Source organism: Phaseolus vulgaris, chromosome 6 (assembly GCF_051622355.1).
Source record: "Phaseolus vulgaris cultivar YP4 chromosome 6, ASM5162235v1, whole genome shotgun sequence".
In the NCBI taxonomy this organism is placed as follows: domain Eukaryota; kingdom Viridiplantae; phylum Streptophyta; class Magnoliopsida; order Fabales; family Fabaceae; genus Phaseolus; species Phaseolus vulgaris.
This window is the reverse complement of record NC_143503.1, coordinates 37,405,231-37,422,139: the sequence shown is the minus strand read 5'-3', so window position 1 is coordinate 37,422,139 and position 16,909 is coordinate 37,405,231. Positions and strand designations below refer to the sequence as shown.

The 16,909-nt window shown below is 31.3% G+C and overlaps 3 protein-coding genes across 3 annotated transcripts; all 3 read right to left on the bottom strand.

The window, feature by feature from the left end:
- Positions 1-1,083: 1,083 nt before the first annotated feature.
- Positions 1,084-2,830, bottom strand: LOC137832884 (uncharacterized). The gene is made up of 2 exons (XM_068641268.2): positions 2,294-2,830; positions 1,084-2,163 (listed from the first exon to the last, which is right to left on the bottom strand). Exons 1-2 carry the CDS (start codon positions 2,642-2,644, stop codon positions 1,570-1,572), a joined length of 945 nt encoding a protein of 314 aa, XP_068497369.2. The 5' UTR covers positions 2,645-2,830; the 3' UTR covers positions 1,084-1,569.
- Positions 2,831-6,255: 3,425 nt separating this feature from the next.
- LOC137833602 (potassium channel AKT2/3) lies at positions 6,256-8,693 on the bottom strand. The gene is made up of 3 exons (XM_068641941.2): positions 8,506-8,693; positions 7,496-8,035; positions 6,256-6,555 (listed from the first exon to the last, which is right to left on the bottom strand). Exons 1-3 carry the CDS (start codon positions 8,537-8,539, stop codon positions 6,446-6,448), a joined length of 684 nt encoding a protein of 227 aa, XP_068498042.1. The 5' UTR covers positions 8,540-8,693; the 3' UTR covers positions 6,256-6,445.
- A 1,030-nt stretch (positions 8,694-9,723) lies between these two features.
- On the bottom strand, positions 9,724-16,707 carry KT2/3 (potassium transport 2/3). Its single transcript, XM_068641269.2, has 11 exons — positions 16,176-16,707; positions 15,512-15,730; positions 14,376-14,534; positions 14,230-14,287; positions 13,439-13,756; positions 12,714-12,953; positions 12,123-12,440; positions 11,852-12,037; positions 11,562-11,637; positions 10,508-11,077; positions 9,724-10,327 (listed from the first exon to the last, which is right to left on the bottom strand). Exons 1-11 carry the CDS (start codon positions 16,415-16,417, stop codon positions 10,215-10,217), a joined length of 2,499 nt encoding a protein of 832 aa, XP_068497370.1. The 5' UTR covers positions 16,418-16,707; the 3' UTR covers positions 9,724-10,214.
- Between the last annotated feature and the right edge of the window lie 202 nt (positions 16,708-16,909).

Genomic DNA, 16,909 nt, shown 5'->3' with positions numbered 1-16,909 from the left:
TTGTCTTTAACAAAACCTCTTTTAGTCAAATGAATTTTGGTATTTGTTTGTTCCATTAAAAGTTGATTTTGTTTGCTGAGTTTCTCTCTATGTCCAGCAGCCACCCAACATAATCCTGTTTTCTATGTTACAATAATTACTTTTGACTTTTAACACATCAAAATCTTCTCTTTTGTTGCTTCTGAAATATCAACTACCATAATTTCAAACCCTAAACCCTAAATTCTAAACTATATTCAGCACATACTTTAAACCCTAGTTTTTCTTTAGGCTTTCTAAGTGTGGCACACTCATTGTTTTCTTGGACAACCTTTTTCTCTTCCTCTGTCTTAACCATGTCGGATTGTGTTCTGTTAACCTTTACTTTAATTTGCGGAAAGCCTACATCACATTTGTTTGCCGTACAATTTTTGTTTCCCTTGCTTATAATTACAACACCCCTTTTCAAAAGTCAATACACTATACCAAGATAATAATTTCATTCTTATGTTTAAAACACATTCAAAATGTAAGTTTTTACAACTGGAAATTGAAATGCACTAGTTTATAATTTTAAAATTGTTCTATTTTAGCATAAAATTGTTATTGTTTCTTTTTCTAGTTGTAATCTGGTACATGGTTGTGAATAAATCACGTATGTTTCAAAATTACTTTCGAGAGCAAATATGTTAATGAAAAATGTTATACAACTGCAAATTGAAATGCACTAGTTTATAATTGTGATTTGATCAATATAATTTCAAAATTCTCCCATTTCAGTACAAAATTGTTTTTCTTTGTAGTTGTAATATGATGCATAGTTATCAATTTATTATTACTCTATATAATGAATGAAATTAAGCAGCAAAGACAAAAGGGTCTGTTCTGTAATCAACATTGTTTATTGGTTTAGGATAGTTAGAATGTGAGTACCTGAACAAGTCACCATATTTTGAACCAACAGAAAATTCACAAGATTTAAAAGCTTTATTCAGGATAACTCTGCACAACCCTTAGAATACAAAACTGTGATACAGTGAACCCTTGGAATAAAAAGCTGTGATACAGTGAACAGAAACAGAATAGAATAAACTGATGTTTGGATTAGTTGGTTCATAAAAAAAAGATTCTCATTGACTCCAGAGGTATATTTTAAATGAACAACTGAGATATGCTTTCTGATCCAGCAGGATAAAGAAAAAGCATCATTTAACCCCAAAAGAACAAAAAATAAAGGAAAAGTAGCTCTTTATCAAAATACCATCTTCTTTGGAATTTTTTGCCACTTCCTTTCCCTTGGATAGAAAGCTGTTTCTTTCTCATGAAGTCACCAGCTTCTTATGGAAGAATAGTCCTAAATAGTAATGTTGCTTTTCTTCAAAGCAAGAATCTCATTCTTGCAAAATTTTCTGAAACTTCTTCAAGGCTTAACAAATGGCCTAGCTTTCACTAATCAATGATCTATCAGTAAGGAAACTTGAAAAAAAATAAAAAGAAAGACCAAAGTTTAATGCATGAAAAAGGGGATGAAAACATTTCTTTTCCCTCTTGCTATGTCTGAGTATATCCATTTTTTTCTGGTTTTCTTTTCTACCTATGGCTGCACATGTCCAAAAGCTTCTTCCTTCCTTCCACTATTTCATCAAAGAAATCATCAAGTTGCCCCGTTATTGTCTCCACCCCACATCTCAACAACCCAAAGCAACTCTTGACATTGTCAACTTTTTCTTGGATCTCAGCATGCTCTTCTTCATAGCCTGCAATTCTCTCCAACTCCACTTTCAGTTCCTCCATGGCACTCTTTGCTTGTTGGAACTCAAACAGCACAATCCCTGGCTGCCCTTCTATCTGCTCTATATCCTCTGCCACTTTCTGCTGCAACATGGCCATTGAAACCATCAACCCTGATCCAAAAACCATGTGTCCCTCGTACCCTTGGTGAAAGCAAGAGGAGGACCAACAGTATGCAAGCCCGCAAAGCAGAATCATCAGAAGCAGTGAACTCACACTCCTCATTGCATAGAGCACCCCTCTGAATCCACTGAATCCATTCAACTTCGATTCCATTGAGATGTTCTGAATCAAACATTGAGCCAACGGTTCTATCCTTGTTTCCATCAAACTCTTGTTTTCCTCTTCCAGTCCTAGAATCTCCCTTTGACACACATTTATTGCCCGAACAACCTGTATCAGAATAGACCCATTAAACAAGTTGGTTTTTTTTTTTCCATCAAAATGTATTTCCTAAACTTTAAGATTAGTAGGGTGAATAAAAATGTGCATATATAGTATCAGAGTTGGTAAGCATAGCAACCTGACGTGAAAGTTCTGGAGTAAAATGGTGATAATCATCCAAAGAAGAAGCTATGTTAGAGGCAGCTGAGTAATAATTCTCCATTCCAGAAATGGCTGATTTGAGAACATGACAAGCATCCCAAAGCCTGGAGCTTTCGTCCATGTATTCATCCAACCATTTGCCTCCAACAGGCAACCGAAGCTTGCGGACCAAAAGGGTTAGCTGGGAATGAAAGGAGTGGAGAGAGGAGATGACCTGTGAAAGGAATTGGATGGACATGAAGGTGGGGGAGATGAAGGATTGGTGGAGTTCATTGAGTCCTTGTGTGAGTAAGTTGTAGAAGCCAGTCACAGAAGAGTTAGTGGCCATAATGCAGAAGGTGAGGGAAAGTTGATGGAGATTGATGGATATATATAATTGGAAGATTGAGGCATTGAGAGAAGTGAAGTGAGGGTAGCTTAGGAGCTCAGGTTTGTATGGTGGAAGGCTCCTGTTGGGTGCAATTATGGTTGTTTCCCAAACAGTGGAGGGGATGATTGGGAATCTGCTTTTCAATTAACCTCACAACTTTTTTTTTGCCTTCTCTTGTTATTCTTAGAAGTGAAGTAGAGAAATGATACATCGACAACTTGCACTAGTCTATAATCCAGTCTATTTGTCTAAAATTTCAATTTTTTATTAAATGACGAAAATACCTTCTTTTCATATCATGGATCATAAATTATATACTGGAACAAGTTATCAATGTATCATTAGTGTGATCTATGATATGAAAAAAGAAGATATTTTCGTAATTTCATCTAAAAAAAATTGAAATTTTAAACAAATAGATGGGGTTGTAGACTGGTGTAAGTTGTCGATGTATCAGATGATGTTGAAGGAGTAAGATGGTGTTTGTTAAGAAGAAGTGGTAGAAAGGAATATTAACAATGTGGGAGGTGTTCATATAAGATATGTTGGATTGTGTTTGTGTTGGGTTAAAGTGTTTGTTTGACTACTTTGACTGAGATTCTGCTTCTCATTTTTCCATTTTGATTTGGTTCCTTTTTGGTTTTGTTTTCTTAAAGAAGGTTGTACATAGTTCCATTTTGGTTCTTTTCAAAAGAGAAGTGAAATGATAAGGCTATTTTACACATTACTATGCAGATTCTTCTTTCTCCTTTAGGACCCAACATTCTATATCTCGTTTGCATCAAATATTATATATAATGCCAAACATGTTGCCAACCATATTCTTCTAACTCTTCTTTCTTCTATTCCATGGACCATTCTTTCTGTTACTCGCATTATTATTGCAAACAAAATCTGCCAGCTGGAAGCTCATCATCTTCACTTTATCTGGGGCGACCAAATCAACCTCAAATTCTCACCTTCTTATATTCACTCATCAATTTTCCAATGCAAACAAAAATCATCATTTCTCATCTCAAAACCCCTATACCACCCTTCAACAGCAAAGATAGATTCAGAGTTAAGTTTAAGTTTCATCTTCTGTAGATAAAAAAGTTTTGTTAGTGAGTAACAAAGTTGAACAACAGTACTGACCAGTACGATCGGGTCGAAGTTCAGTATCCGGTGTAGATCGATCGAGACCATCTCATCCAAACAGAAGAAGACTGATCAACTAATTAAAGATTAAACATTAAATAGTACATTCTTAATTACATATTAAATTCTTAATCAAGCCCAATAATGAATGATGCATAATAATTATATAAATAAGCACAGATCCTAAATCATCTAGTACTAAATACTGAGTGTCGAGTGCCGAAGTTTGACTTGAGTGTCGGAGTGTCTTTTGTAGGTACCATCCGAGCTCGGAATTCACGGAAACGAGAAGTGAAAGAGCGAGAGTTGCAGAAGTTTGTTCGAGAGAAAAGAGTGAGGTGCAGGCCAATCGACCGACCGAAAAGTGGTTCAATAGTTCTATTGGTTCCAATCCCGTTTGAGAATTTGACCCCGATTTAAGTTATGGTGCATTTTTCATTTCAACTATACATAAAACTTTTGTAATTTTTTCTTTGATTTATTTCACCAAACCATTGCAGAATTTAAGAAGAAGATAGAGAATGAAAGTATATCTAGAAAGAGGAACACTTTAATCGCTCTTTCCATTTGATTAGCCCCATTTTAAGGGCAAATGCAACCTTTAAAGGATACCATATCACAGATTCAAATATTCACCAATATTAGTCTTGTATTATAAAATTTCCCTACTTCTTAATCATATAGTCTTTGTTAAGGGTATCTAAATTAAATATGTTAAGTCTCCATATCAGCTAGTCATTATCCACAAATTTATGGTTAGTTCTAAGTAATTAATTCATTAGTTCATTCAATTTTTTATTCTAATTTGGATGATATCTCTTGCAACATTCGTATGTAGATTTTTGTTCATGTCTTAGACTCTTAGCAGATTCCAAATCAGATAATAATGATTTGCATGTCTGAGACATTTTTTTTTGCAATGGTCAAATAAAGCACTTTTAGCCAATAATGTATGGAATTCAGGTACTTATGTGCTTATAAGACAATGACGGATTATTCTTTTCTCATATCATAACCACAAAAATGTCTTTCTTTCATATAAAAGTTACAACTCTGCTTATGTTCTTATTCGTATAACTCTCACTTTTCATTTTTTTTTATTGATGGGAAAGAATATAAACCAAATCATTCTAATCTATTCTAACATATGTAGCATAGATACTGACACAAACATTGATTAAAAATGTTTTTATGGCTGGTATAAAATGATTTGTTCTTTATTTTTATAATCATAATAAAAATTTATACAATAAGTTTGAACTTTTAGAAAATTAATGTATTTTTTCTTTTTAAAATTGTGTTAGAACCGTGTTAGAATTGTCAAAATTTCAACAAATATTTTAAAATTGAATACTTTACAGATAAGTATTTTACAAGTATCATATGACAGACACACCATTTAAAAGACGTGTTCGAGCCTCATAGTTCTAGTCATACTTTTCACAAATAAATAACTCAATTTTCACAACTTATAACAAATATATATCTTCAATGATACACATGTGTAAATTAATTATGATTAATCACCATGACAATTTAATTAGCATATAGAAATCCAATTATCTGTTTATTCTTTCTGTAAAATAATTTACTTGAAAGTTAGATGTTTGTCAAAAAATTACAAGTTAGCTTATTTAATTAGTAGTATTTCATAAAGTTAGGAGTTTAATTAGTTAAAAATATAAAATTAATTAAACTCTTTTTTCTTTTCTGATAAAATATCATATTTAAGGACATTCACTAGGGTCGATTAATTTGAAGTTTCTAATATAATGTATGAAGTCACAGATTATAATTTAATGTAATTGCAAATGAAATTATAATGCATATTGCAAATAAAGAAAATTTCAGTGAGTAAACATTAAAGTCAATAGCTAGAAATATAAAATAATAACTCAAATGGAATCTTAACCTTAGGTGGACAAAAGAGAGAATAAAAGTGAATTGTATTAATATAATAAACTTACAATTTTAGTTCGAAATTTATGTAATTTCGAATTTTCTTTTTATTTTAAAGTGTCGAATTAGGGCTTATTATATTTTAATAAAAGTGATATGTTTTTAAAAAAACAAGAGGACTTTTAAATCTCGATATAACATATACATATACGTATATAAAAGATTAAATGACATCTTCAATATTTTTTTATAAAATATATCTTTTTATTATTCGATTGTTGAATTGAAAGTGTTGCCTAAAAAGATTATATTAATCTAAAACTATTTTCACGTTGTATTTATATCATTAAAATTGATGTAATATATAATTATTAAAATACATAAAGGTATGAATTTGATTATCTTCGTGTTTTTGTTTATTTTTCTTTTGTAAAGTTTGACGCACACAATCAAAAATAATATATAATTATAGTTTTTTAGATTATTTTTTGTGCATGAGGATGGTTAATTGATAAATTGTTAATACTAATAAGAAATGATAAAAAAAATTTCTTGATTTATATATGAAAAAGCCTCAACAATCTCAAACTATTCTTAACTAAAATTCACAACACAAAAAAATGTGAATCACATTTTCCTTTTCTTATTAAAAATAAATGAAAAAACTGACTTATAAAACAAAACGAAAAATACATTTATTTATGAGAACAAGAACAATTGATTTCAACAAAAGAAAATCTTATCTTCATCTCTGATAACCTCAAAACAATCTATTTCTGCGCAGCATTCGGTCATCAGAGTTGCATCTTTTGCATCAAAATCAAAACTTTCACCTGTTCAACAACATAACCTCAATAAGATAACATATATACAAAATAAAATCCTATATATAAACAATAATAAAAAAATTAGAAAAAAAAATCACTATATTAACTAAAATAAATACTAATTTAGAGATTAAAAAATTATTTATATCTAAAATAATTTTTGTTATTAATAGAAATTTATAAAATAGTGTCTAAATATATATTTAAATTAGCTACTTAAATTTTAGCGACTAATATTTTAAATTTTAAATTGGTCTCTAAAAGATTAAAACAAATAATTTAAAATATAAAATAGTAACTAGCTAAAATCTTGATACACTATAAGAAAATCATGAAATAAAAACCAATTTTAGTTACACAAAATAATTAGTTGCTATAGTGACTAAATTATAGACCATTTTAAAGATTAAAAATATTTTTTGGTTTCTAAATGGTTTTTCTAAATTGGTATCGAATTAACAACTAAGATTTTTGCTACCAAATTTAGAATCTAAATAATTAGTAGTTAAAATCTTGCTAATTAGATACCAATTTAGAAACCATTTAAAAATAATATAAATTAATCTATAAACTAATTTTTTTTAGTTTATAAAATGGTCTCTAATTTAGTCACTATAACAACTAATTATTTTTTGTCTCTAAATCTGATTTCTATTTCACGACTTTCTTGTAGGGATAGTTAATGTTCAGATACCAATTTAAAAATTATTTTATAATTTTTTATTAATAATATAAATTATTTTAGATACAAATAATTTGTTTAGTTTATAAAATAGTATCTAATTTAACTAAATAGTAACTAATTATTTGAGTATCTAAAATTAGTTTATATTTAATGTGAGTTATCTTGCTTAAACAATGTTGACAATAACACAACTTATTAACATAGAAATTTGAAAGTTTACCTGCAATAGTAACTTATTAACATAGAAATTTGAAAGTTTACCTGCAATAGTTTTGAGTTGGTCAAATGAATCAGGCAACCTTATGACCTTGCTAGCTTGTGTGACACTTTTTTCTTTCCTTAGTGAAGGGTGACCTCTATAAATGGTTACTCTTGGAGTGATTGGTCTATTGTATCTTCTTCCAATGTGTTTTTCCTCTTGATATCTCCCCTTCAATATGATTTCACCAGGCATGAACTCAATCAGATGCCCAATTTTACGTTTCTGCAGCATCTGGTTTATGATGGATGAACAATCAGACACATCTGCACCATTCATCACAAGAAACCAAACCATTTCTACATGCCCTTCTGTTATGGCTACTTGGATTGCTGTTGCATTACGACCATCTCTTGAGTTCACGTTTAGCCCTTGTTTTATCAGATCTTTCATCACTGTTAGTTCATTTTTTTTTGCTGCTCTACACAGAAGTTCACCTGCCATGTTCTGATTGCGAAGAACAGCATGCTGGAAGATGATCCTGAATATCGTGTAATGTTTTGATGCTATAGCATCCCATAATGCACTGTTAACATTCCTCTCTGGCATTTATGCTAATACGAATCAGGACATCAGAGTGAAAATATCATCAATAAAATAATATGAGACACTTCAGGAGTGTTTCAACCCTTATACAGACATTTTAGAGATGTTCTAAACTTTATACAAAAAAGTGATTAAAACCAATTAGCCAAATACCTGACCTACAAACATATTACAGACTCTACAAACCACCAAACCAATCCTCAAATGAAATGTCTCATCAACAGAAATCATCTTGTGAGGATTCTTATAACCGATTTTTAGTCAAAACAATACACACAAAACATCGTCTAATACAACCAAAAGTTTACAAACACATTTACAAAACAAAATCCCTCACCCACGAACAAGTCATACAAAAATCACTCTAAATTAATGTCGTTTTCTTTAATACCTAAAGAAACTTTATCTGTCTACTGTTATACAAAAATATATAATCATCTAAGATAGGGAATACTATATTTTATACCTCTTCCTTGTTCGTTGATCACACAAAAAATCATGGTCCTTGGTCTAAAATGATGAAGCTATCTAATTTTGTTGAGTATAGCTGTATATTTAAATACACTGAAAAGACAATGCTCCCTAATTTTAGTGGTGCAACCAATAATGGAAAAAACAATTTAGAAATTACCTTAAAAGCAGAAGTTGACTAATTCATTAACCACAACTGCAAATTCTTGTACATTTACTCATTGACTTCTTCAATCTAAATCACATCATCTTTACATCAAATTTTACAATTTTAGGAAAGAAAATAACGTAAGTTGAAGGAAAAAGTCACTAAAAATCTGACTAAGTTGAACATAAAAAATTAGATAAAAATTAAAAAAAAACATAACTTATTCAATATTAGATAGATATACATTTATTTATTTTTTCTCTCGTAGTATTGTAATTATGGGGTGACTTTGCTCCTCCATTGATTGTACAAATTAGGTTCTATCTAGTGATAAAATTTCAACATAAAAATTGAAGAAACCAAAATAAAATTGAAATAAAAATTATATTCATAAATTAATTTTTATTTCTTAGATCCATGTAAGTTTATTAACTTTTTTTCCAGTCTATGTAAAGAATTGAAGATTTTAAAATAACTCATTACACAATAATTTTCTACCAACTTTTTTCTTTCTAAATCATACCAAAATAAATAAAATAAGAGTTAGGAAGAAGTTTTTAAAAAATTGTACCAATTATTTTTATAAAAAAAAGTCACATATATTTACTTAACAACAACAATCTAGAGAGAGAGAAGTACATAAATATATATATATATATATATATATATATATTTTTAAATGATGATGTTTACACCATATCCTTTTACACAAGAGGTTTATTGTGCTAAAATGAAAAAAAAAGAAAGAAAGATAAAGTTAAAGTGATAAGAATAAAATATTGATCACTAGATTTCACACAAATATTTAGTAATCCAATTTCTTGTTCATTTCTTAGAATGTTTGTTATTATTGATTAAAATTTATGAAAAATCACAAACTTTGGTGGTTCACATTTAATATTTAAAAATAAATTAGGAATAAAAAATAGCCTCAACTAATAAAGATTTCATCTCCATAATTTCGTTCCTACCAAGTCAATGAAATTCCCTTTGATCTTGTTCCTCCACCTCAAACTATCCTTCATTAAAGTTTTAATATTTCCAAAAAAAGAAAAACAACTGAAGTAAACTATTTGAAAGTAAAAAACTATGACTTATAAACGAAATTCCTTCTGAAAAAATTCTCCAAGCAAGCCATCTTTTTATGGCTAGAGGACCAAGACAAAATAAACAAAGAAAAATGTAAACAAGGTGTTGTGCAAGATCATTTATTTACACTTGACATCTTTGCATCTCAGCTTACACTAGAAGAAAATCATTAAATAGAAATCAATATTAGACACTAAAAATAATTAGTCATTATATTTACAAAATTATATATTATTTTAGAAACTAAGAAAATTTTTGGTATTTAAATTAATTTTTATTATTGATAAATAATTTCTAAATCAGTAACTAATTAAATACCAATTTAAAAACTATTTATCAATAATAAAAACTAATTTAAAAATTAATAATTTTTTTAGTTTTTAAAATAGTATCTGATTTAATCAATATAAAAACTAATAATTTTTTATTTTCAAAATTGATTTCTAATTAATGATTTTATAGTATCGTTATTCAATAAAAAAAAGTTTATCATTATCTCTTATCACATCAATGGACTCTATCTCTGCTCCTTCTTCATTTGTCACCATTGCATCTTTTGCATCAAACCCGAATTTCTCACCTGTTGAAGAAGATACAAACACAAATAAAATCCTATTAGTGTAGACTAAGTTCTGACAATTTTCTTCCTCAAACAATGTAGATTTTCTGGTGAGTTTTATAGATGATTATTTAACAACAAATGGGTTTGAATTTTGATTGGTGGAGATTTTCTTAATTTGATGGAAATTTGGAATTTTACCTGCAATGTTTTTGAGCTCATCTAATGAATCAGGCATCTTTATTAGCTTCCCAGATTGCATGGTACCTTCTTCTCTTCTTAGTAAAGGGTGACCTCTATATATGCTTACTCTTGCAATCTTTGATCCATTATATCTTCTTTCTCCACCATGTTCCTCCTCTTGATGTTTCCCCTTTGATGCAACTTCACTTGGCATTAACTCAATCACATTAATTCGATGTCCAATTTCACAATTATGCAGCATTTCACTCAAGGTGGAAGAACAAAATTCATGATTTTGTACATCAGATACATCTGCACCATTCATGAGAAGCAACTGAACCATTTCCACATGATTTTCTGCCATGGCAATTTGGATTGCTGTTTCATCATGACGATCTTTGGAGTCAACGTTTAATCCTAGTTTCAAAAGATCTTTCATCACTGTTAATTCGTTTCTTTTGGCAGCTGTACATAGGATATCACCTGCTGTGTTCTGGTCAGAGAGAGCAGCAAACTGGAAGAGAAGTCGAAATATGGAGTAATGTTTTGATGCTATAGCCTCCCATAATGCAGTGTTACCATTCATGTCTGCAAATTTAGGCAACATAAATTAGTACCTATGAGACTCGGACAATCTCCTTAAATGGTGTGTCTGTGTCTGACACACGAGTTAGACACTGACACTCATAAAACACATATCGGTGAAGTGTCCCATTCAAAATATATTTGTTGGATTTATGACAATTCTAGCATGGAAAATCTAACACAGTTTGAAAAAAAAGAAATACATTAATTTTCTAAAAGCTCAAACTTATTGTATAACCTTTTATTATAATTATAAAAATAAGGAACAAATCCTTTTGAACCAACTATGAAAAACATCTTTCTGCTAACAAAAAATGAAACATACTTGTGCACATAAATCTTTATTGTTAACTTACATAATTCATAATTATATAATATACAGATATGTATTCCCGTGTCCTACATTTTAGAAATTATACTTATCTCCGTATCTGTATTTGTATCATATTATTGTCCGTGTGAGTTCTGTACTATAGATAAATTGTACCTCTTATATGGATGTTGCAGGTATGCTTTAGTAAGACTTTAACACACTCTTCATGCCCATTTGATGCTGCTATATGCTGCATAACAATTGTAGGTATTAATTCAGATTAAAAACGTGTTTGTTCTGGAAAAAAGAACATGCTCCGTGTTGGGAATTGCATTCTTATTCTTATAGAATTCTCATGGAGCAGAGATTTTCAAGATCAAGTTTAGAATGTCAGAAGTTTTTATCTGATTTAAAGAAATATATAAAGGAGTGAATAAGAATATGAATATTAGAGAAGAACATACCAATGGAGTTTTCCCTTCGGAGTCTCCAATGTCAGGATCCAAACCTGCTCGCAGCAGCTCCTCAAGAAAAGCAGCATTGCCTGTGTTTGCCACAGTTAACAAGTTCACAGCCATGTTAGGGTCTTCTTCATCCACATTCTCCACCATCAAGTCTTTGATACTCAGATTCTTAATCTGTTTGAAATGCTGCATTTGCAACACATTTATTATTTTTGAAACCAACCATAAGCATTAAGATTTATAACCACAAGCCAAGATAGTAGTACCCCACCTGAAGAAAATTTTTGAGTATTTGCATGTTGTCTTCTCTTTTAATCTGCATTGCTTCTAGGAGGGTGTTGGTTTTCAGTCTCAAAAGCTGTGTGAGAGTCTTGGTTCTGTAGGTATAGCTCTGAGGTCTGCAACAAAGTGCACCAACTTCTCCAAACATGTCCCTGGTATGCAGAGTCCCTAAAGTTTTTTCTTTCTCCATTACAATATCAATGATCTCCACTTCTCCAGACACAATAATGTAAAGATCATCTGGTGCTTCACTTTGCATGATAACATCCTCTCTTGGTGGTATGTACTCTGCCTTCATTTTTGCAACCTGCACATCAACAGTTCATCCCATCAATTTACTTGCACAATGCTTGATTTATGTACATTCAATTGTTTATGTAACACAGACAATGACACGGAGACTGATATGACACAGACATTGTCAAAAGTCCAATAAATATTTTTTGAATTGGATGCTTCATCGATACATGTCCTACGAGTATCATACGAGTGTCAGTGTCGATACGTGTGTTCAACACAGACACGTCATTTAAAAGGAATGTCCGAATCTCATAGGTTAAAATCAAGTTTAGTTCTTTACCAGGGACAAAATAGTTTCTTTTGATACGCCTCTGAAAAGATAGACTTTCTCCACAGTTTCAGAAAACAAATGGTGGCAGATGCTTTTGCAAATAGACTTTGGTAGCTGCTCAATAAGCTGATGCTGATTCAAACTCTCTGCTTTAAATCTCAAACACATGTACGCCAAGATCTGTTCTTTCAACCTCGCAGGCAACCGATTTCGGCACACAAAGTTTGATGCTGCCTCAATGCTATTTCTCTGCACAGATAATGACATGAAGTTACACGAGACATTAGCCACAGTTACATATAGTTCTTGCAGCATTCCAAGGAATCTGAACCGAAGAAAGCATAAAACATGGAGTAGAAAGTAAGAGATCAAGAACTTTGACAGTAAAGACTATTATATGCCATAATAAGCAAGATTCACATAAAGAACTTCTTTTTAAGAAGTGAACTTTAAACCTAACTCAGACTTATAAAGTGAGTTTACATCCACTTATATAATGTCTTAATCTCTAGTTCACATGAACAACAGTATTTATATATTGAGGGAGTGAAGACAGAAACAACCAACTGAGAAAGCGTGAAACTTTTTAACAGAAGTAGCTATCTGTCAAATCATCATCATTTAACACAGCAGAGTAACAAAATCTCCAACTCCATATAAATTATTTTTTGCAATGCATGTACACGATCTAAAAGCTTATTAGAAAAGTGACACAAATGTAAAACAATTCTTACAAATTCCATGGTACGGCGAGTTCCTTCAACAACAAGATTGGTCATGTTACCGATCAAGTAAGAAGTTAGGCCAAGGTTGAAGAGCATGTAGAAAATAATGAAGATCATCTCCATGGTGTTGACAGCATGAAGGTCTCCATAACCTACAGTGGTCATGGTAGTGATGGACCAGTACATGGCAGAAATATATCTGATGCGAAGGCTTGTCTCTCTGAAGTTTGGGTTCACAGCTCCAATCCATGTCTTCCCTTTGTGGGGGTAACGATCAGCCAGCATGTAATACAGACACCCAGCACAATGAATCGAAAAAAGTGTTACCTGCACCAGTTTTCACACAAATGCTTCAATTTTAAAAAACAATGGTTCATGTTCATCTCATCTAGTCAAAGATATATAGTTAAGTTCATATTTCAAAGAATAGTGTCAACAAACATTCTTGTAACATTTATTTATAAGTTAAAAACTTAGGAGAATGATACTTTCACACCTGTATAACTCTGTATATTGAAAGACACCAATTTACAATTAATCAATGCAATTTTAAAGTTGTTCCATTTTAACAAAAAAGTTATTTTTCTTTTCAGTTGTAATCTGGTGTAGAGTTGTGAAGGTATCGGTACTCAAAATTGTAAACCACAAGATATACTAAATTAAGAAAGGAGAAATAAGGTGAAGTAAAATTTATGTTTCCTAATAACATATAATATAAAGTGTGTATAAAAATGTGTATCAGAAAGAGTGTTCATTTTTTGTGTGTTTCTGAAACAGGAGAGAAGAGAAACATGACATACAGAAAGAAGCCTAGCACATCGGACCCAGAAATAGCTGAACCTGATGTCTTTCTCAAGCCTGGGAAATGAAAGCAGCAAGATCAATTTTAATAACAGCACAGAACCCAGTTGCAGAGTGGATAATCAGAACAAGAAAAAGGGAAAACCTTGTGAAGAATTGCTTCACACGTCTTAATCTCCAAAATCTAAGCAGGCCCAAGAGGAAGTATGGGAGACCCACTTTGTGTTTGCCAGTGAACAAATACCCAAGTGCCTCATATGGTATGGTTGATGCCAAATCCATCACAAACCATGTAGACAAGTATCTGTCACAACATTTCTAACACTGTCATCATTTTACTTTGCAAAACAATCACACCTTATTGCTGCATAATCCAAATTTATGAAAATAAATGCAAAAATCATTCACCACTTATGATTGCTTTAAATACTGGACCCTATGCTTAAATTGTGTAGGACCATTTTTGACTTTCTAGTATCTTCTCATTTATTTTTCATGCTTGGAACCAAGTGCATGTTATCGAATTTCGTTCTACCAAGCAATAATGATGAAGAGTTATCAAGACAAAGACCTTTTTGGGGTTGAATTTGACTATTCAAGCCAACCCCTGAAAAGTTGGTCTTACACAAATCAAAGTTATCAACCTTCGGTGGAAGTTAGGCCTATCCCATAAAAGGAATTGGAATTTGGAAAGAAAATCAGAATCCACCCTTCATGCATGCTTCGGGATAGAGAATATTTACATGTTAAACCGAATCAAGTTCTTTCTGATTTTCTCTTAAGATGATATTATATAGTATATGGTGAATCAACTTTTTTAACTTTTTATTACAATAACTGATACTACTTTTACTTCACACGCTTACATTCAAATCCTTTAAAATCATAAAACAGTGATGATTGTTCTGGTGTTTTTTTTTTATATTATTAAAAAGTGAATTTAAGTCTGACTCAACCACGTAAAACTGGCTTATAAGATGAGTTTTATCTCATACCAGTCTGATAGGTTTAGTAAGCCTAATAAACATCAGTCCGATAGGTTTAGTAAGCCTAATAAACATCAATCATTAGGATAAGTTTAAAATGACTCTAATACTATATTAAGAATAAAATCGGTATTTGAAAACATGTTTAATAAATTACTTTTGTTTTGCTTGTCCAGATCTAGGCAGAGGGAACCACAAATTAAATATTATGACCCAAATGAAAAGGGAAATAAAGTAGCAGTTGCCAAGTTTGGTTTCTGCAACAGAATGAGATAAAGGGTAATGATTCACTAACCTTACTACAATCTTCTTCTTGTCTCGAACTAGTAGATGAGTTGTTTGATCAATGTAAGCCAAGAAAAATGTCAAAATAATGTCAATACCGAAGAAGAAATCAACAACAGTGTCCACAACATAGATTTTCATGTTAGAAGATCTGTGCATGAAGGCAACTTCGAAGGGATACACCCATGCAGAATAAGCCACCAGAAGAACCATGAAACTCTCCCAACACCTGCACATGCATCAACCAAAATAAAAAATTTAAACCCCTTGAATTTGTTAACACCAATCATATATAATATCCTCTTCTTGATTCTAAAAAATAGTCAAAAATCAAGTATATATTTGCTCCAAAGGAAGTACTAAAAAATATGAATCAATTTAATGGCTTACTAACTGAAGAACTTGAAAATTAAAAACTTCAACAAGCTGGTATCATATGTAAACTGTCCATAAACATTGATAACCAACCTTGAAAACAGGTTTTTTCCAAATTGTGCTCTTAGTTTTAAGGTCACTACAAGAAATATTGATGTTGGTCTCTCAAAAAACTCACACAAAGACTAAAAAGAGACACTAAACTCACTTTAATTGTCATTTAGTGTCTCCCTTTTAGTTTTTGTATGAGTTTTTTTGGGAGGTTAACATCAATATTTTTTTGTAATGGATGATTGTACCTGTATTTGGAATCCATTGGTGATATGATCCATCCTTTTGAGTTAACAGGATTCTGGCTTGAAACACCTAGTGGGGGAAGAATGAGCTTTGAAATATTCCTTAGATTGAAAGATGGAGACATATAATCTTCTTCTTTGAGGTGATGATCCTCCCCTGAATGATCATATTCCTGCTTACTGTAACTCTCCTTCAATGTAGAGGCTAGTTGAGGATTATAAGAACTGAAGAAGTTCCCCTCCATTCTCAGTTACACAGATATTGGTGGATCTTGAGAAAGAGTATAAGTTTGTATCCCTGAAAGAGGTAGGGATATAGAGAAAGAGGTAAGGAAAGTGTTTGTTAAAGGAGGAAAGAGTGAAAGGGCAAGCTCAACATGAGGAGCAAGAGCATTTATGATGGTGATATTATTGTGGATGTATGTGGGATAGCAGTGCAGCACTAATGAGGAATGCTGACCCAGGAAAATGTGGTCTTCATAGCAAATGCTTCTATTCTAATGCTACAAAACTCAGTCTTGGTTAATTATGTCATGTGTTTGTAAGTTGAAAAGTGGTTGATTTTAATTGCAGTTATTCTTATTCACACTTTACTTGAGATTCTACACCAAATATACCAAATATATAATATAAGTAGATGCAAACCTTATTTCATAATTTTGATGAGATAAGGTTTGTACTTACTTATATAAAATATTCTAATTTCTAGTCGATGTGAGATTTCAAATTTATCATCA